The sequence below is a fragment of the Carassius auratus genome, chromosome 19, assembly GCF_003368295.1.
Source record: "Carassius auratus strain Wakin chromosome 19, ASM336829v1, whole genome shotgun sequence".
In the NCBI taxonomy this organism is placed as follows: domain Eukaryota; kingdom Metazoa; phylum Chordata; class Actinopteri; order Cypriniformes; family Cyprinidae; genus Carassius; species Carassius auratus.
This window is the reverse complement of record NC_039261.1, coordinates 300,394-322,069: the sequence shown is the minus strand read 5'-3', so window position 1 is coordinate 322,069 and position 21,676 is coordinate 300,394. Positions and strand designations below refer to the sequence as shown.

The 21,676-nt window shown below is 37.7% G+C and overlaps 1 protein-coding gene across 3 annotated transcripts; it reads left to right on the top strand.

Moving 5' to 3' along the window:
• The first annotated feature begins 1,698 nt into the window (after positions 1 to 1,698).
• On the top strand, positions 1,699 to 20,719 carry LOC113119081 (protein lin-28 homolog A-like). Of its 3 annotated transcripts, none has more exons than XM_026288271.1 (4): positions 1,699 to 2,158; positions 4,275 to 4,432; positions 13,966 to 14,144; positions 20,156 to 20,719. In XM_026288271.1, exons 1-4 carry the CDS (start codon positions 2,125 to 2,127, stop codon positions 20,376 to 20,378), a joined length of 594 nt encoding a protein of 197 aa, XP_026144056.1. In that variant the 5' UTR covers positions 1,699 to 2,124; the 3' UTR covers positions 20,379 to 20,719. The 3 variants fall into 3 exon arrangements, with proteins under 3 accessions (XP_026144056.1, XP_026144057.1, XP_026144055.1); XM_026288272.1 differs by lacking the exon at positions 1,699 to 2,158 and adding an exon at positions 3,053 to 3,247; XM_026288270.1 differs by lacking the exon at positions 1,699 to 2,158 and adding an exon at positions 3,325 to 3,604.
• Positions 20,720 to 21,676: the final 957 nt, after the last annotated feature.

Genomic DNA, 21,676 nt, shown 5'->3' with positions numbered 1-21,676 from the left:
ATGGCTTGCTATTGCTAGGGGAGGGATGTGTGCAGACCAATACCAGACAGAAAACAAACACAGAATTGCTTGGTACATAGCTAACATTAGGAGACAGTTAAACACTAAACAATACTCAGCAGGTGAAAATGATCTAAGTGAGTGTTATAAAGTGAATGTATGATGGGTTACAGCTGTGTGCAATCAGTGCATACAGCTGTGTGTGTGTGTGTGTGTGTGATCAGTGTGTTCAGCTGTATGTGTGTAATTAGTGCAATGGATGATTTGGAACTGTAGTCCAGGGTGACGTGCAGCAGTTAGTCTTTAAAGAAGATCTTTAAAGAAAATGTAAACTATTAATTACACTGTTTGACTTTTGGTTATTTGACCATTTGAATATACCCAGCTACAGACTTAATTTAATTCTTTGTAACATGACCTGCCATTTTCTCCATGTTTTTATATAGCATTTTAATAGCATGTTTTTATATTGATACAGTGACACTGTATTAATTCACTCAGCAGAAAAATGTATCTGAAGTAACTTACAAGAGAGGAGTAGTACAGAACAAGTGCTTCAACATGGACAAATAAAATCAGATTGTCAAAAAAAAAAAAAAAAAAACTCTCATGCTAAAGGAATATTACATTTATACAATCCTAGTCTTGTCTGGGCTGACGGTTGACATGTCAGAAAATTTAAATAGCTGTAATACACAAGAACTTTACATAATATCTCAGAGAACCCAGCGTAGAGCTGTCCAGGGTGCTGAAACTGTAAACTACTGCACTTCAGGTTTTGTCTCTGATATCACCATGCAGGATCTAATACTTAGTTTGCACACACTATTAAAGAGTTTTCATTCAACCTAATCCTGCAACAGATGTGTAATAGGTGAGAAATACAGGATAGGCCAAAGAAACTGTTGAACTCTATTGCTCTAGTACTCCAGTTTCTGACAGTGAGTCAGAGGATAAGTCTCATCCTTCACTGTCATGACTCACAGACAAGATCCCTGAAATCAGATCCTAGATGTGACTGGCCGTTCCACTGTTTCACACTTGCTCTCACAGTATTGATTATCCACCGATTCCCCAAGGTCTTTGAGAAAGAACTGAACTGACATATCACCCTTTGGGTTATGACCATGATTGTCAATAGTGTGGCCCACGCTTTCCATGCATATATATATAAAACATCAGAAGCACTGCAATACTCCATCCAACAATGCAGTTCTTCAATAATCTTCTTCAATAATTGTTGTGACCAAAGAACAGATTTGTTTGTTTCTCTTATTTATTTATTATTTCCCTGTTTTAAAAAAGTTAATGCAGTTTACACAAAATATGATTAATTGAAAATATTAGACAGCCTTACCAGACACCATTTGCCGAATGTAACGTGACTTAAAAAGTGCATGCGACAACGTATGATAGGCTATGTTTAGATATTGCAACTATTTCACATGAATACATTTGTATACTTCTTTTTCTTTCTTTCTTTCTTTCTTTCTTTCTTTCTTTCTTTCTTTCTTTCTTTCTTTCTTTCTTTCTTTCTTTCTTTCTTTCTTTCTTTCTTTCTTTCTTTCTTTCTTTCTTTCTTTCTTTCTTTCCCGATCATGCGCGGTAATAGGGCCAGAGCTCCAGCTGCACTTTTGATTGGCGTTGAAGGAGCGCGTCACGTGACCCACAGAAGCACATGATGAAGATAGTTCTGCTTCTGTTCGATGTATTTAATTAGACGAAGCTTTATGACTAACGCGACTAACAGGTGCTGTTCTGTTTCCTCTGACATGAGTCAGCAACCTGTGCTCTTGTTGGGAGTGCGTTTGGGAAGCTGATGAACGGCATCCAAGAATCCTGCATGAATATTTCATTGGGAAGTGGATGCGGCTTTAATTGTGTTTGCGGGTGACGGGCCTCATGACAATCTTAACACAGTCATCAGAGCAGAACCACAGCAGGAGCCCGTCTGACTCACTGCTCCTCATTCATGCACACACACTATAAAGTGCCTTCGAGCAGAGCAATACTTGGACTGACACTTTTAGGTTCTCGCAGGCTGGAGACCAGTCCTCATTAGTTGATTAATCAACAAAGAGACAGCCAACGATTTTTAACAAGTGCCCATCTCAAGTCTTGAAGATGCCTCCGGCGAATCCGCCTCTCAGTCGCACAGGTGAGAGCTTCTCAGATAGCACTATACAATGACGAATAAACGAAAATAGAAATAAGCAATCCACATTTAATTTGCGAAATATATGCAGTTAATTTAATATAAAATGAATATCTTTTGCATCCAAAAATAAGTGTCATTTAAGATTTGTCATATTGTAGTGATGTGCAAAACAGCAATAAATAAATATTTATTTTACCGTTTTAAAATAAACTTTCCTCCATGTTTCAGGATGTTTTTGCAGATATATGTCATTGTAAATTGCTGAGTGTGAATGGTGTTTGAAACGGGCATTACATATTCATTATGCGCTGGCGTCAGAGATCAATTAAATAACATTTACACGGCTCAGTGTCTCATTGATCACGTGCTCTCTGCTCGAGATAGGACACTGCGCACGTGTGCCAAGCCCAAACCAGAACTGCTGTCATCTGTGAACATCGTCAAGATCATGAGCTACTGAAGGGGCTCCATAGGAAGAAAAGTTTTGTTTCAAGGCTTCGTTTAAGACGCATCTGCTAACAAATAGCCTATCTGTGATTTGTAATCTATCTGATGTTATTTTGAAAATTAGTTAACATTATTTATGGCGTTTTATGCAGGCCTATTTAGTAAAAGTCACGTTTTGATGAAGCGTCTTCACTCTGATAACCACTTTCCACCCACACATTTTAATTTTTTTTTTTTTTACAGTAGCTACTTTGATATCATTTTGTAAAGAGAACTGGGCTTAATCATGAATAAATAGACCTGCTAAACTGTGTATGTGTCAGCATGCTGAGGGTTTAAGAGGGGAGGGCACTTCCTATTCCCAAGCCCTACATGTTCTCCATCTGCGATTGGTCCATTGGTGAATTTGGACCCTGTCGCCGCGGAAATGTGCAATTCATCAGCTCTGTGAAGTTGAGCATCACGTAGACTTGACCTAAAACTGACGGGGTGCTACAGTGACCCTTGTCTTATGATTCACTCAGGGATAAACAAGGACCACGGTTTTATGCTGCTTGGGCCCAATTAATGATCTTCTCACCGCAATTCTTATGCGGTGTGGAGCAAGACGAGGTTGAAGACATCCTGGAGACATGGCTGAAGGTGAGGTCGTGGGTGATCTTCCCGTGGGGGGTCAGTTAAGAGAGAGGGGGATAAAGAAGAGGGGGTGGGACGGAGCTCCTGCATTGTCTTTCAGATTTGGGTCTCTTTACAAAGGGCTCTTCCCAGAAGCCCTGGGATTTCGCGTCGTTGCCGCTAAAATGTAGGCTATAGCCCAAATCTATACTTAGTTCGTTTCTTCTGGCGACGTTATAAATTCGTTTTTATGTGTTTGTTTTGGATGGAGTTTTGAAATGTGGAGGAAAGTCTGAAGCTTTTTTTTTTTTAACTCGGGATTTATTTGGAGGTTGATGGGCGAGATGGGTGAAATGGGCTCAGTTTATGAGCAATATTACACGGGTAAGGCCACTGATAAATCAACTTTAATTTGTATTAATTTATTTTATTTGTGTAGCCTAATTTAATGAATCAATGAGGCACTTATATAGCGCCATATATATAAGTAGCCTATAGTTTGTCTCTTTTTTTTTTAAACATTATACGGTTAATTATTTATCACTTATTTACATAATCAGCATGGTTTCTCATGGTTTGACTGCGATATTCCCTATTTTTAAAAGTGCATTTCTAAGATTTGTTGGTGCTTTGTAATTTAAGATATTTAAATGCATTTCTTGTGGAAACGGGCATAATGATTGTGTTTCGTTGCAGTCTACAAAAAATGCAAAGAAATAAACTGAAAAGTTACCTGTTGAAGAATTTACGCTTTATAACCTTGGTCGGATTGTGCATTTATTTGCGCTTTTATATAGCCCAAACAAACATTTTTCTTTTAGATTTATAAATTCAGACAGTGCAAAATGATTGCTGAACGAAAACAAGGCACATTTTTGTTTGGGAAATATATATCGCGTTTCATCCACTCGTGTTTTGAGCGTTTCCACGCATGTCGTAAGAGCCCACAGATTATTATTATTATTATGTTTTATTTTTTCACTTTCGATAGCATGATATTTTTGTTTGTACAGTTAAGTGAGACTGATGTTTGTGTGTGTGTGCTTTTATCTAGGGGGCTGTGCAAAGACCGAGGAGGAGGAAGACTCGAGCTCGTTTCGTGGAAGTGGCGTCTGTAAATGGTTTAATGTGCGGATGGGCTTCGGCTTTCTGTCCATGACCCATCAAGAGGACATCTGTCTGGACTCACCCGTGGATGTGTTCGTTCATCAGGTGAGAGAGAGCAAATCATGCCTTCGTTTTTAACGAACCGGGCTTGTGTAAGGCCTTCCTCTTTCTCGATCATCTCATTGCTTTATTTTCTCATTGCTCATGCGACATTCACAAACGTTTAGGCTACTATTCAAAATAAAATATTTACAGTATCAGTAGGCCACATTTATAATAATTTCCTACCATTTATAAAGCTATTATTTTGTTTGGGGTGCAGATGCACGAACATTAAGGTCTAAATCAATCCTTGTATTCTTATTAATAAAGGCTTTTCATTCGTTCAGCAGAGATGGCCTACCTCTTATTTTCTCCCATCAGTCACCTTTTCTAGGCTTTATACGGTGTTCTGGGCTGTATGGTGATTTTGTTTTGGTCATGTGTTGGGTTCTGTATTCAGAATTGTCTCTTTTTTTCTTTCTTTCGTTCTTGAAGGTCTAGGACAATTTGTTTAGCGTTTTAAAAGCTTGTTTTATAAGTGGGACCTTTATTTTTTTATTATTGTACCACGCAATATATTGTCCTGTGGTTTTTATTTTTGAACTATGCCGGTATATGTTTGGTTCTTTGGAAACTCCACATTTCTTTTGGTGGAATGTTTTTAACTAAATTTATCTGAAGAGGCCAGAAGGTTAATCCTTTTTTATTTAATACTTATGCAAATAAACAAGTTAAACTATTTTAACAAACTATTTTATGAGCATTTCATGGAATGCCAATTCATGGATTTTTAATTTAGATTCCCCCCCAACTTCAGTCTCAAGTGTGTGTGTGTATATATTAATATACAATTTAATTGCTGCTGTTTTAAATTATAATACAATTATAATACAATATAGCCATTATATTTAAACTGCTGCACCATGTGTTGGCAAAATTAATAAAATATTAAGGACACAAACGGTAATATTTTAAATGCAACAGTGTAATATTTTGCCAGTGGTCCCACTTTACCTTTATTCACTTGGTTTGGATGTATCCTTGGGTTTGATTTTAAGTACACTAATGCAGGTCTGTCTTTCCACAATCCTTGCAATGATTGGCCTGAAACCAAAAAAAAAAAAAAACATTCCCACCCCCCAGTGCAGTTGGGTGCACTCAAATTATGTTATTTCTTGTCGTTCATGTATGAACTGTCTCTCAGTGTGTTGTGTACTGTACATGCTCACAGGTTCAAGCCTGATCTCAGCATGTTCCTTGTCTAGTCCTGTCTTGTCTTTAATTCTGATTTTGCTGTCTATGCCATACTGTCTTGTAAATGAACAGTAAAGGCCAAAAAATGAAACCACAATGATTATAACATTTGCAGTCACTTTGTTCTGCTAAAGTTCTATATTTAAAAATCCCCATTGGGCAGAATACTGTCTACAGTCAGTCATGAACACTAACCTTCTCAATCAGCAATAATTCAACAAGCTGTTGCTCCAGAACAAGCAGCAAGTCGGCAAACAGTGGATCACCTATCACCCTGAGCCAAATGAGCCGCTGCCTCATGACTTGAGGTCATTGTGTAAAATTACCCAGAGATTAGAGCATCTTACGGGCAGGCAGCTCTACACACGGTGTCGAGTGATCTCTCCGTCTCTCTCCAAGTAAGAGGTCTTTGGTTTCCTCCAGAGTGGCTGTCTGGGAGGATGAGCCAAGGGTGTTAGAGCTTAGCACACTTTGACACTAAGTCTTATTGACTGCACACAGGATGTCAAACTGAAATGGGAACATCAGCGGAGCATGGCTTGTTCAGTCTTCATCAACACCCTGAACTGATGACTGTGTGGGACAGGGATAGCCGTACCAAACGCATACGACTTTCTTTGGTCCCAATTGACTTTCAATGTATGGAGAAAAATACATTTCTAAAAATAACAAAAAGTCATACACTTTAGGAACAAAATAATGGTGAATAAATGAATTAAACCTTTAAAAAAACTACTGAAAGTAATGTTAACTTATGTTGATTTACTTAAGTGACACATTTTTCCACATACATTAAAAAAGTGTGATTTGTCATGTGGACTGGTTTCACGCAAATCAATATACAGTTTGTTCACATAACATCTTACGAAGTGAATTTGTATGGTAAGCTGGCAGGATTTAATTCAATTCAAGTTTATTTGTATAGGGCCTTTTACAATACAAATCGTTACAAAGCAACTTTACAGAAAATATTTAACTTTACAATATTTAGTAGTAGCTTATAAGTGGTGATTGTCAGTTTTTGTGCGTATGACAGCATTTTTCAGAAAAATTAATACAAGACGTATTCAGCCAGACGATCAACATTATTAACAGCAGTTATTATATGATGCAATCACACGTGTAGTAATATTTGTTAGTTCTGTTGTTGATTCAGGGTTAGCATCATCTGAGGTCCTCTGAGGGAGTCAGCATCATCTCTTCTCAGGTGTTCTGGATCCAGACTGGAGCTTGTGTAAATCCTAGTAACCATGGGATGAAGATCCCAGCAAAAACAGAGAAACAAATAGAAACATAATTAGCATAGCCGCTGTTCCAACAAAGTAAAATTAATTCGTTTAACCCAAGCTAAAGAATAAGAATGCACATTTGATCAGCTACAACTGCAGTCACAATTTAAGAGATACATTATTTGAATGCTTGGTGAAAGAGATGCGTTTTTAATCTAGATTTAAACAGAAAGCATCTGAAACCCCGAACATTATCAGGAAGGCTATTTCAGAGTTTAGGAGCCAAATGTGAGAAAGCTCTACCTCCTTTAGTGGATTTGCTATTCTAGAAACTACCAAAATTCCAGCGTTTTGTGACCTTAGGGAGCATGATGGGTTGTAACGTGGTAGAAGGCTAGTTGGGTATGCAGGAGCTAAACCATTTAGGGCCTTATATGTAAGTAATGATAATTTGTAACTGATATGGAACTTAATAGGTAGCCAGTGAAGAGACTGTAAAATTGGGGTAATATGATCATTTTCTTGACCTGGTAAGGACTCTAGCTGCTGCATTTTGGACTACCTGTAGCTTGTTTATTGAAGATGCAGGACAACCACCTAGAAGTGCATTACAATAGTCCAGTCTAGAGGTCATAAATGCATGAACTAGCTTTTCTGCATCAGAAACAGATAACATGTTTCGTAGCTTGGCAATGTTTCTAAGATGGAAGAATGCAGATTTTGTAACATGGGAAATATGATTTTCAAAAGACAAATTGCTGTCTAATATAACACCCAGATTTCTGACTGTAGAGGAAGTAACAGTACATCCGTCTAGTTGCAGATTGTAGTCTACAAGATTCTGTGTACTGTTTTTTTGGTCCAATAATTAATATCTCTGTCTTATCCGCATTTAATAAGAGAAAATTATTGGTCATTCAATCTTTTACATTTTTAACACACTCTGTTAGCTTAGATATTTGAGAAGTTTCATCTGGTCTCGTTGAGATATATAGCTGAGTATCATCAGCATAACAGTGGAAGCTAATCCCGTACTTTCTAATAATATTACCAAGGGGCAACATGTATATTGAAAATAGAAGGGGACCTAGGACTGATCCTTGTGGCACTCCATATTTTGGTGGTGATAAATGAGATGACTCCCCATTTAAATAAACAAAATGGTAGCTATCGGACAGCTAGGATCTAAACTATCTTAGAGTCTGCCCTTGAATACCTGTATAGTTTTGTTATCAATCTATGTCATGATCTATAATTTTAAATGCAGCACGAAGATCAAGTAAAACTAGCAATGAGTTGCAGCCTTGATCTGACGCAAGAAGCAGGACATTTGTAATTTTAGCAAGTGCAGTTTCTGTGCTATGGTGGGGCCTGAAACCTGACTGAAATTCTTCATACATATATTTTTTTTTTTGCAGGAAAGAGCTTAATTTAGCAGACACAACTTTTCTAAAAATGTAAACATAAATGTAAGATTTGAAATAGGCCTATAATTTGCCAGTACACTAGGATCTAGTTTTGGTTTCTTAATAAGAGGCTTGATAACTGCCAGCCTGAATGGTTTTGGGACGTGACCTAAAGATAACGACGAGTTAATGATATTGAGAAGCGGTTCTTCGGCTACAGGTAACAACTATTTCAGTAATTTAGTGGGTACAGGATCTAATAAACATGTTGTTGGTTTAGATACAGTGATAAGTTTATTTAGCTCTTCCTGTCCTATAGTTGTAAATCACTGCAGTTTATCTTTGGGTGTGATGGATGAAACTGAAGTTTTAGACGCTGTAGAATCTACATTTGTTATTGTATTTCTGATGTTGTCTATTTTATCAGTGAAGAAATTCATAAAGTCATTACTATTTAACGTTGGTGGAATATTTGAATCAGGTGGCGTCTGGTAATTTGTTAATTTAGCCACTGTGCTAAATAAAAACCTTGGATTGTTTTGGTTATTTTTTTCTTTTGAGTTTGTGGATATGCTCTGCCCTAGCAGTCTTCGAGCCTGTCTATAGCTGGACATACTGTTTTTCCATGCAGTTCTAAAAACTTCTAAGTTAGTTTTTCTCCATTTGCGTTCAAGACTACGAGTTACTTTCTTGGGAGAGTGAGTATTACTATTATACCATGGCACAGTAAGTTTTTCCTCTAACCTTTTTCAATTTGATGGGGGCAACAGCTTCTAATGTATTAGAGAAAATAGTGCCCATATTGCCAGCCATTTCATCTAGTTCATGTGTATTTTTGGGTACAAATAGCAGTTGAGATAGATCAGGCAGGTTATTTTTGAATTGGTCTTTGGTGGCTGGAAAAATAGTTCTGACCAGAGAGTAACGCTGAGCCATCCTTTGAGTGAGAGTGTAATGTTACAGGTTGACTGATCTGGTTTTGTGGTTAGTTAACCTTTTCGACATGTTTCAGTGCTGTTGTTGCTCAGTGCTCAACAATGGCACAAACGCAATATTGTCTGGGGGTTTGACATAAGGAGAGTGGGATGGTGGGCGGTGCTCTTGGAAGTGACTGAAGGAGGTGACTAGTTCTGATGTCAAGTGCAGCTTGTCAGTGAACAACGGCTCTGTGTAGTTAATGCTGCTCCATGTGAAATCACGCACGAGTAGAGATTTACCGCTGATCACAACAGTTCATGAAAAATTACAGATACTTTATGCAGGCTGTGTGCACTTTACTGTGGACTGACTGTTTTAAAGCTTATATGGTAGATAAATAGCCCCTAAGACCTCAGCTATCATGGAAAAACCCATATATATATATATATATATATATATATATATATATATATATAATAAATAAAATTAATACATTAACCCATTTGTAGTGCAGTACAATATGAATTTGACCTTGGCTTGTTAGGAGGCAGATTTCTGGATATTCTTGAGTAGTTTGGTTTTGATAACTAGGAATCAAGCAGCACTCAAGCTGACCTGAGTCTCTGTGGATCAAGTATATTGATAATTTGGGACCTACCAGGTTAAAAAGACAATGGCTGTCATTGTCAAATCCACAGGAGGAAACCCTGCCTGTTGGGAATGGAGACCAAGAGATTGGAGGAAGGGAGGGAATATTTGGGGGAGGGGGTTGTTAGCTGACCTCATTCATAAAAAAAAAAAAAAAACTCTGGAGTAAAAGAGGAAGGAAAGTGGTAGAGAAGGTCAAAGGATGGACCTCTGGATGGTTTCAGGAAGCCTTGGAGGGGGTTGGGAGGCACTTTTGCCCAATTGCTTTTCCTAGCGACCCACCCCCTCTGAGAGATGGGTGTCAGTTAAACCTGAAGTTGTGTGAGATCCGAAGTGTGGATGTTTGTGGACTTCTCACCTGGTGTAGTAGCTACCAATGATGGGGAAGCTACTTTGAAAACAGTCAAAATTCTTAATATATTTTGTTTTATGCAGAAGAAAGAAATGCATTTGGGGTAATAGATGGTAAAATCTCTATCACTTCATTAAACAAGATAAGCAATTTTATTACAAGGCTTGATTTTAAGGTAGCAGACCAACACAACCTTAAAGCAGATTGTTCTGTGAACACCAAGGCTGGAGTCAGCTTGATGCACAATCTCACAAATATACCAACTAGTCCAATTTTTGGTCTCCTATTTTTGGTGGTTGTTTGTTAGGAGTTCAAGCTGAAGGTTGTTTTTAAAGGTAGATCCTTTCTCAAGCTCCATTTCAATGTGCTTCTAGAGCAAGTATCTCAGGAATGTGAGCTTCCCCCACCTTTTTCCACTGCAGACCCTCAGCACTGGTGAGCCGGGTAAGGTTTAAACAGATGGAGTTATTTTGCATATATCTGACCCTCCCATTAATGTCATTCACTGCACTTTCATCTTTGTCATTCATGGCCTCCTAATAATCCTCAACCACTTGATTTGGCTCTGTGGGTCTCTCCTCTCCACCTGTAGCTGTTGTGTGGTGAGCGCACTGGTGCCATTGTCCTGTGGCTGCCGTCACATCATCCAAGTGACCGCTGCACACTGGTGGTGGTTGAGGAGTGACCCCCCACCACATGATTATAAAGCGCTTTGGGTGTACAACAACACGCAAAGCACTATATAAATGCATCATTCATTCATTAAGTCAAGTCAAGTCACCTTTATTTATATAGCGCTTTAAACAAAATACAATCCCAGACAAAACCAGAAATCAATTCCAGGCTGCAGCAAAGTCAGATTGTGCAGAAGAATCATCTGTTTCCTGTGGTCTTGTCCTGGTGGTCATCTGAGACAAGGTCTTTACAGGGGATCTGTATCTGGGCCTATAGTTGTCCTGGTCTCCGCTGTCTTTCAGGAATATAGAGGTCTTTTCTAGGTGCTGATCCACCATCTGGCCTGGATATGTACTGGATCCGGGTGACTGCAGTGACCCTCTGATCTGGACACAGACTGGATCTGGTGGCTACGGTGACCTCGGAATAAGAGAGAAACAGACAAATATTAGCGTAGATGCCATTCTTCTAATGATGTAGCAAGTACATTGGGTGTTATGGGAAGTGTTCCCGGTTCCGGTTTACATAATGATTACAGCCTAAAAATCCTTTAACGGATTTGGATATTAAAAGCATATTAGTATGTTATGTGTAAGCCAGGTTAAAGAGATGGGTCTTTAATCTAGATTTAAACTGCAAGAGCGTGTCTGTCTCCCGAACAATGTTAGGTAGGTTATTCCAGAGTTTAGGTGCCAAATAGGAAAAGGATCTGCCGCCCCCAGTTGATTTTGATATTCTAGGTATTATCAAATTGCCTGAGTTTTGAGAACGTAGCGGACGTAGAGGATTATAATGTAAAAGGAGCTTCTTCAAATACTGAGGTGCTAAACCATTCAGGGCTTTATAAGTAAAAAGCAATATTTTAAAATCTATACGATGTTTGATAGGGAGCCAGTGCAGTGTTGACAGGACCGGGCTAATATGGTCATACTTCCTGGTTCTAGTAAGAACTCTTGCTGCTGCATTTTGGACTAGCTGTAGTTTGTTTACTAAGCGTGCAGAACAACCACCCAATAAAGCATTACAATAATCTAACCTTGAGGTCATAAATGCATGGATTAACATTTCTGCATTTGACATTGAGAGCATAGGCCATAATTTAGAGATATTTTTGAGATGGAAAAATGCAGTTTTACAAATGCTAGAAACGTGGATTTCTAAGGAAAGATTGCGATCAAATAGCACACCTAGGTTCCTAACAGATGACGAAGAACTTACAGAGCGACCATCAAGCCTTAGACAGTGTTCTAGGTTAGTACATGCAGAGTTTTTAGGTCCTATAATTAACACCTCTGTTTTTTTCTGAATTTAGCAGTAAGAAATTACTCGTCATCCAGTTTTTTATATCGACTATGCATTCCATTAGTTTTTCAAATTTGTGTGTTTCACCGGGCCGTGAAGAAATATAGAGCTGAGTATCATCAGCATAGCAGTGAAAGCTAACACCATGTTTCCTGATGATATCTCCCAAGGGTAATATATAAAGCGTGAAGAGTAGCGGCCCTAGTACTGAGCCTTGAGGTACTCTATACTGCACTTGTGATCGATATGATACATCTTCATTCACTGCTACGAACTGATGGCGGTCATATAAGTATGATTTAAACCATGCTAATGCACTTCCATTAATGGCAACAAAGTGTTCAAGTCTATTCAAAAGACTGACTTTTTTTTTTTTTAACTCAAACTATTTATTTTATTTTGACACTGCACTCAAATACAACCTGTGACCACAAAAATTCAAGTACTGTTTTAGATTGTTTGTGAAAGCATAAGTAGATTGTTGTACATTTACATTTTATATGTACATTTATTCTAAGCATTAACATCATGATTGTACCATTTGAAATGGTGTGTATTGCATGTGTTTTGAAAGTGCTATTAAAATATTTGATGAATTTTTAGTATATAACTTTTAAAAATCTGTAATAAATTATTAGTTAATTGTCCTTAACAACAATAATTAACAAGTACAAACATCAACAGGTTACAACACATTAAAAAATACAGTGCAACTAGAATCAAACAACATCCCTCTCACAACAACAGAATTGCTTCCATAGATGTTAAATGACTGTGATATATAAAAAAAAAAAAATTAAAAGCACTATACTGGATGATATATACTGGCAGACCGTATTAATGGTACCCTGTACCTTCTACCCAATGGTAAAAACTCATATTCACCACAAAGAGGATGAGATGCATCGTGAAGGATTGCATGGCTTTTCCTCACAGCTCGAGATTCACATACTTTTATCAGACTGCTGTTGAGTAGAGTCAAAAATGTATTTAGTTTTCCTGCTATTTAAACTAGATTGACACCAATCAACAAACTAAACCACACCTCTACGATACTCCACTTCAATTTATTTACAATATATCCAGTCAAATTTTGTATAGCTCTTCACAATACCAATTATTTCAAACCTTCTTTAGATAAACAATGGTACAAGAAATAAAGCGGTTCTGCTATCTGTATTTCTGTCTATTTTTATATCGCCTGTCTGTCAACTATCTATATGTCAGTCTTTCTATTTGTATATTGTCTCTGTCTGTCTGTCTCTCTATCTGTCTGTCTGTCTCTCTATCAATCTATCTGTCTATAAATTCAATATTGCTTTATTGGCATGAATGTAAAGATACAATATTGCCAAAGTTTAGTGTACATAGAAAAATATATATATATATATAAATAACAAAAGAATTAACATCACAGTAATGGAACTGATTATTACAACATCTTGGAATATTAAACTGTAACAAATTATAATGTGAACATTTGATAGCATAGTCATTAACTTACATTGAAATACACAAACATACTAAGGATCACTGTGGTGCACAATAGGGTCACACACACACACGTACACACACATAGACGTTCACCTGCTGTCTCTCAGGCTGTAGCACATCCATACGTATCTCACAGCTAGTGCTGCTGTGTGTCCCTCTCCTAATATTATCTTTATTTGTTTCGTTTCACTAATGGCTGTAAAGTTCTATTAAGTTGATGAATTTGTTAAATCTTTATTCATGCAAGTGTTTATTTATAGATAAAGACAGTATAAATGTGATTAAGCTTCTAAAGCACTGTCTAACTTATCCCTGCAGAGCAAGCTTCATATGGAGGGCTTTCGGAGTCTGAAGGAAGGAGAAGCTGTGGAGTTCACCTTCAAAAGGTCCTCTAAGGGTTTGGAGTCCTTATGGGTGACGGGACCAGGTGGGACACCGTGTGTAGGCAGCGAGAAGAAACACAAGGGAACTCAAAAACGGCATTCAAAAGGAGATCGGTGAGTGCTGTTCAGAGCTACAGCATTCTGTGTTCTTACTCTATTGACGAATACTTCATGAAGTTATACAGAATTTATCATCTGATTAACTTGGTCTGTGTCCCAATGTTCATATCTATCCATCTTAAGTATGTCAAGCCAAGTCACCTTTATTTATATACCACTTTAAACAAAAAGGATTGCGTCAAAGCAACTGAAAAACCAGGCTCAGTTGGGAGGCCAGTTCTCCTCTGACCAGATGAAACCAGCAGTTCTTGTCCCGGTGGTCGTCTGAGACAAGGTCTTTACAGGGGATCTGTATCTGGGGCTCTAGTTGCCATGGTCTCCATTGTCTATCAGGGCTGTAGAGGTCTATTCTAGGTGCTGATCCACCATCTGGTCTGGATACACACTGGTGGCTACGGACCACGGAACAAGAGAGAAACTAATATTAGCGTAGATGCCATTCTTCTAATGATGTAGCAAGTACATCGGGTGTTATGGGAAGTGTTCCCGGTTCCGGTTTACCTAATTAATGCAGCCTAAAAATTCTTTAACAGATTTGGATATTTGAAGCATGTTAGTATGTTATGTGTAAGCCAGGTTAAAGAGATGGGTCTTTAATCTAGATTTAAACTGATAGAGTGTGTCTGCTTCCTGAACAATGTTAGGTAGGTTATTCCAGAGTTTAGGCCCCAAATAAGAAAAGGATCTGCCGCCCCCAGTTGATATTCGAGGTATTATCAAATTGCCTGAGTTTTGAGAATGGAGTGGGCATGGAGGATTATAATGTTACAAGAGCTCATTCAAATACTGAGGTGCTGGGGGGGAATGAACCGTGCTCTCTTCCACCCTCAATACCCATGGCTGAAGTGCCCTTGAGCAAGGCACTGAACTCCCAGTTGCTCCCCGGGCACTGAATATATAGCTGCCCACTGCTCCAGGTGTTTGTTCCCGGTGTGTTCACTTCTCACTGCTGTGTGTGTGCACACTTGGATGGGTTAAATGCAGAGCATCAATTCTGAGTATGGGTAACCTTTCTTGGCAAATGACACGACTTTCACTTCACTTATAATTGTGAGGATGCTACCTTTTCTGGTATCTTGGACAGAAAAGGGAGATTCGCTATCTGTCTATAATTAACTAGTTCTTTGGTGTCAAGTGTTTGTTGTTTTGTTTTTTTTAATGAGAGGCTTAATAACAGCCAGTTTGAAGGTTTTTTGGTACATTTCCTAATGACAATTGGGAATTAATAGTCAGAAGAGGATCTATGACTTCTGGAAGCAACTCTTTTAGGAGATGGTATAGGGTCTAACATACATGTTGTTGGTTTAAATGATTTAAACCAAGTTTATACAGTTCTATACCTCTCCTATAGTAGAGAATGAGTGGAACTGTTCCTCAGGGGGTCTATAGTGCACTGTCTGATGTGATAATGTAGCTGACAGCTGAATGGTTGCAATTTTATCTCTAATAGTATCGATTTTAGAAGTAAAGTAGTTCATAAAGTCATTACTGCTGTGATGTTGGGAAATGTCAACACTTGTTTAGGCTTTATTTTTCATTAATTTAGCCACTGTATTGAATAAATATCTGGGGTTATGTTTGTTTTCTTCTAAAAGAGAAGAAAAGTAATCAGATCTAGCAGTTTTTAATGCTTTTCTGTAGGATAGGTTACTATACGAAATACCTCTAGTTTTGTTTTGCTCCAGCTGCGCTCCATTTTTCGGGCTGCTCTCTTTAGGGTGCGAGTATGCTCATTACCATGGTGTCAAACTGTTTTCCTTAACCTTCCTTAAGCGTAAAAGGAGCAACTGAATTTAAAATGCTAGAAAAGAGAGAGTCCATAGTTTGTTACATCAAGTTATTGTGAGGTTTTGGATATGCTAAGGAATTCGGATACATCAGGAAGATAACTTAAAAAGGCAGTCTTTTGTGGTAGAAGTGATGGTTCTTCAATACTTGTAACAAGAAGTAGAATTTACAGTTTTAGCTGTAAGAAGTTTGCACAAAACTAAATAATGATTTATGAGATATCAGCACTTGGCTGCATAAATTCAACACTGTCAACATCAATTCCATGTGACAGTATTAAATCTAGAGTATGATTTCGATAATGAGTAGGTCCTGAGAAGTGTTGTCAAACCCCAATAGAGTTTAGATTTGATCCAAATCATAGTATGTTGAAAAGATTATGCCAAAATTCCCCGGATGGATTTCTATTTTAGGTAGATTTTAAGTGCGAATACTTTTATTGCCCACAATCCAATGTGCTTTGAAGGATTCAGTTCTGAACTACAAATGCAAATAAAAAGCATTATTAAAAACCACAAACATGGCAGATGTACATGACTGACAGAGGTTTAGATAAAGGGGGTTGATGTACTAATAATCAACATTTTTTTTAAATCCATAATTACTGTTACTTTTCTTTCCTGTATGGTAGGAGTATAAATTGAAATATTGAGGGTGCATACAACCATGTGACAGAGTGGGCCATTAAAGACACAACTGTAGGACGTGATGCATCTCAAAGTTTGCCTACTCTTCTACATATAAAATAAAACCATTATTTTAATGAGAATTAAGTCCATTTAAGTCCACTGTTTTCTGAATTAATTTCTTGAAGATTATAGGTTGGAAAAAATAAGACTCATTCTCCTTTTCTTGAGTTTTTCCTAAAATCCTGAACATTTTATTGGGGTTGGTAAATTACTAAACTAAATACCCTCGCATTTACTACCTATAATGAGATGTTGCGGTTCTATGTAAATGTTTGAGATGTTGCTTCTGGATTGTTTAGCACAATATCTCCGGTTCTGACCAAAAGAAGAGCACTTCCTTCCCCCACCCTGTGTGACCTGACCTGCTGGATCAATAGGTTGTTTAAAATCTAATAGCTCAGAATTTATGCTCACAGAGAGTCACCCGTGCCCAACCGTCCTCCCACAATGCTCAGCTGCATCTAATCACGTTGCTTGAGTGTGGATCCAGAACCGAGTGAGCGCAGCTTTCACAGCTGTGCATGAATGATAGTGATGCTTTTTATGCTGCATTTTTGCAGTAATAACAGTTCTGTGAGAGACAACATTCAACATGTGCTTGCAACAACTCAAATAACACTGTTTATCATTGATATTACATCTCTCTGGACCTGTGGCTCCTGATGGAGGATCAGATCCTGTCCGTTTCATTAATAACAGATGTAGGTGCCTGAGAAAGGTCAGAGGTGAACGCTGCCATGGCAACCATGAGGTGTGATGTATGGGAGCGCAGTGGGGGTAGGCAGGAGAGAGCAGGGATCAAAGTGCAAAGGTCAGGCTGCATATTGAAACAAAGAGCCACAGAGATGGCACACCCCCTTCCTTCGGCCGATCAATAACTCCCCCCACAAGACCGAGAGCTGCTGGGCTTAAATACACAGGAAGCTTTCACTTAAATTAATCGCTAACACAAAATTATAGTATTTATTATATTTTTAAATGACATTGAAATTGTACTAAACTCCTCTTAGTACATGGCACATGAATATATGAGGTGGAGTTTAATACAATATTACAAATATTTTTATAATTACATTATATTTATAGGTGATCGTGTCACTAATAATTATTTTTTTCCATTCTGGTTCCATAAGCAGCTTCAGACAGCTTGGAAAATAGCTTGAATAATGTGAACTACTTTGTTTGTATTAATGTATTTAAGTAAATTGTGAATAAGTTGTAAATGGTATACTGCACTCATTTATTATATTCTTTTATTATATTTATATTTCAACTCCACTATATGTAAATGTAAGTATATTAGAGTATATAAAGTAAATTTTAATACATTACTTCAGTGTCATTTTAAAAATAAATAATAAAGAGGATGCATGCAGTACTAGAAGTATTATTATTAGTAGGGGAGACCGGGGATGGTTGTAACACGAGGAGAGTTGTAACCCTACCAATTCCATGAATCAGGGACAAGATAGGAGTCAGGTGACAATTTCAGTTTCATCAGGCTTCCTTTACAATACCACATGGAGGTTTTCCAGTCTCTGTTGCTATCTCTCCTGAAGCTACAGCAGAAAATCTAATTCTGAGGTTAGAAAGTAAAAAAAAATAACAAGATAATATTTTGTTTAGTACTTCTACCATTGTAGATAATGTTGTATGAGTTATATCAGATCAAACTGTAGTTTCTCTAGTAAAGAATGGTGTATCAACCTTCTGCCAATTTCAAAGCACCATGCTAATACAGCTTGCTAAACAATGGGTGACAGTGAAGGGGTAGGTTGTAACACGTGTTTTGAAAGTGTTACAACCATCCCCTTACATACAACCAAGAACATTTTTGTGATTTTAACAACACTACAGAATGCCTAGAACTTGGTTGGGAAAAAACAGATATTGGAGTCGATGCTAGTCTTTTAAAAAGAGCAGCAGAGAAAGTTAGGAAAGGAAAGTCTGTTAGGGCAGTGGCAAAATCCCACGGAATCTGCCATGTGACATTGAACAGATATTGGCAGAAATATAAAGAACTGAAAGACCAGGGATTGAGGGACCTTTCTCATGTAGGATACTACAGTCCACACCAGGTCTTCGCCAGGGAGCAGGAGGAGACTTTGTCATAAGCCAGAGAAGAAAATGAGAAGAAAATGGCAGGGCCTGATTGGTTTGGCACATTTATGAAGCGGAACCCCAGACTTTCAGTGTTTTTTATTTTATTTTTTTTATTTTTTTTTATTGTCACCATTGTGACTGGTAAAGAATGCATTTCATTTGTTCATTCTCTGGAGTGGGGATAAACATACGTCTGTTAATTTGCTCACCCCCCCCCCCCCCCACCCCACACACACACACACACACACAAACACACGTTTTGTGAAAAGTGGTGACATCCCATAGGTGTAATGGTTTTTATACTGTACAAACTGTATATATTATCGCCCTACACCAACCCTACACCTTATCCTAACCCTCACAGGAAACTTTGTGCATTTTTACTTTCTCAAAAAATATAAGCATTTTGAAAAATGGGGACATGGGTTATGTCCTCATAAGTCACCCTCTCCTTGTAATACCTGTGTCATACCCATGTCATTATACAAAGTTGTGTCCTGATATGTCACAAAAACAAGAGCACATACACACTCTCTCACACACATACACACACACACACACATGAATGTGCACGTACAGACATGCACACACACAAAGGCACACATGCACAAAAACACACAATATGCTCATACACTCCCAATATCCACACATATTTATTGTTGCAGCCATTCATTTAAAATAAAACTGTTTTTGTGGCATATCACTTGAAGTACCCTTAGTTTTTGTATATTTTGTCTACCTGTTACAACTTACCCCAGTATGTGTTACAACCTACCCCAGTAGTGGGGTAGGTTGTAACAAAGGACCACCTTGTATTTGTCATCATCTCACAAAGTCTGTGATATAGTTGAATTAATTTAAATTGTTGCCATTTGTAGTATAAACATGTGGGTAATTTGCCTAGAAGTTTTAGACGTGTAGCCAAAAGAAAAAGGTAATTTTAGGCGCTGAAGAAAAAAGTGTTACAACCATCCCCGGTCTCCCCTAGTAGTAGTAGTAGTAGTATTTAAAAATCTTGTAAAATGTAAGTGATTTTGTAAACAGGATTGTGAATGTTATAATACTAAATGTAATTTCATTTGTTTGTTGATTTGGCGACATAATTTGTGAATAACTTTTTATAAACTCATTCATTTTATTTACATCCTTTTTAGAGCTCAGTCACATTCATCACAGTTAACTCACCTTTTTGTTATAATTCTAAGAATCATAAAAGAGAATGTGTTTGATTCTATAGTGCTGTAGATGTACACAACTCTCATTCTCCTTTGAATCATTCTGTAAATAAAGCAGGACAATAACAATTACATTTAAAATCTTGATATCTCAGTGGCTCTTACTGTTTAAAGCTGTTTATGGTTTAATGTTTGTGCGCCCTCTAGTGCTCTTTCCTGTAAATCACACATTTTCTTTGACCACTTCCAGATGTTTCAACTGTGGCGGGCCGAATCATCACGCCAAAGAATGCCAGCTGCCACCTCAGCCAAAAAAGTGCCATTTTTGCCAAAGCATCACCCACGTGGTGGCCAACTGTCCAATCAAAGCACAGCAGTTGTCACCGGGATCTCAGGGGAAATCAACAGCCTCCACTACAGGAGAAGAGGAGGACATGAGCCACGCCCCCTTCCCTCCCGACAGCTCTGATTAGTCAGGGAGGTTGTCAGGGAAACACAAGCACCAATCAAAAAGCTGCAATGGAAAGCTGCTTTTGGAACTAACTCAGGTTTTTCTTTTTCAAACAGCAGAAATGAATGTCGCCGCTCACTTTTGAACTTAATCAAGAAATTCAAATCAGATTTAACCGTATATAATGTGATACTTAGAAAAATATGATCATCATCATAAACATCTTCGTAAAATGTCATCTTTAAGATCTCTGAATATACACAACTGCTTTGGGATGAACCAGATTTCAGATGGATAATCACGAAATAGAGGACAGACCTCACAAAAATGTCAATTACAGAAATTATATTTTGCTTAAATGGAGACTGTCTTTTTATTTATTTTTTGTCTCCTAACACTTGTCAATGTACACACACACACACACACACACACATATATATATATATATATATATATATATATAAATAAATAAATCTTAGGGTAAAATGTCAGTACATTGTGCTTGACAGCTTTTGTGAGATCTGCCCTGTGTCAAGCAAGTGTGTGAGAGAAAGTTTATTTTCTGCATTTGCTAGCAAAGTGTCTTAGATTTGTTCTGAAACAATCAAAATGCATCGTTTACTTATCGCAGTAAGCCTGGATATTTGTGATACTGGTGAAATGCATCTCTCTCTTGCTTTGTGATGGCAGAATCAGAGCTGTTATTCACCTGTACTCTGCAGAAATCAATCTGACATCCCTTTTAATTTTTATTTTTCTGATATTGTTGGAGACTTCTTCTGATTGTGGTTTACACCGGCCAAGTGAATGTTAAAATGCTGTGTTTTCCTGCACATCTTACCTCAGCCTCTCTGTATCATCAGTGGAAATATTTTGACTGCGCGGTCATTAGTTAGTTACTATAGATTCTTAATACTGTGTAATTGTAAGGCTCACTTTCATTTAAAGGTCTGGGAAATTCTGGGCAAAGTCCAGAAGAAATCCACCATATTCCCAGCTGGTACTTGAAAACTAGAACCAATACAACAGCACGTTTTTATGATAATCTTTAATCTCTTTTCTTTATGTAACGTCATATGAGACACTGATGGGGTATCAGGTTTGCTGAAGCTTATTCCAAGAGGAGATCCTGTCTAGATCTCACTTTATTGTAAATAACAAACTGCAATCTTCTTTTTTAAAACTGCTATTATTTATTTGTAGCCACACAATCTGACCTCAGACTCTGGTGTTGTGATGGACTCTGTTTGCTCTGTCACAACAAGAGCTGAATCCTTTTGATAATTAGTTCATAAATGGTTTTATCTGTAGTATGGAATT

Excerpts from the sequence above, each read along its gene's own strand:
- LOC113119081 (XM_026288270.1), top strand. The coding sequence starts at position 3,556 with ATGGGCGAGATGGGTGAAATGGGCTCAGTTTATGAGCAATATTACACG. Across the intron at positions 3,605-4,274 it reads TTATGAGCAATATTACACGG|GGGGCTGTGCAAAGACCGAG; the intron begins GTAAGGCCACTG and ends GCTTTTATCTAG. Across the intron at positions 4,433-13,965 it reads TGGATGTGTTCGTTCATCAG|AGCAAGCTTCATATGGAGGG; the intron begins GTGAGAGAGAGC and ends TTATCCCTGCAG.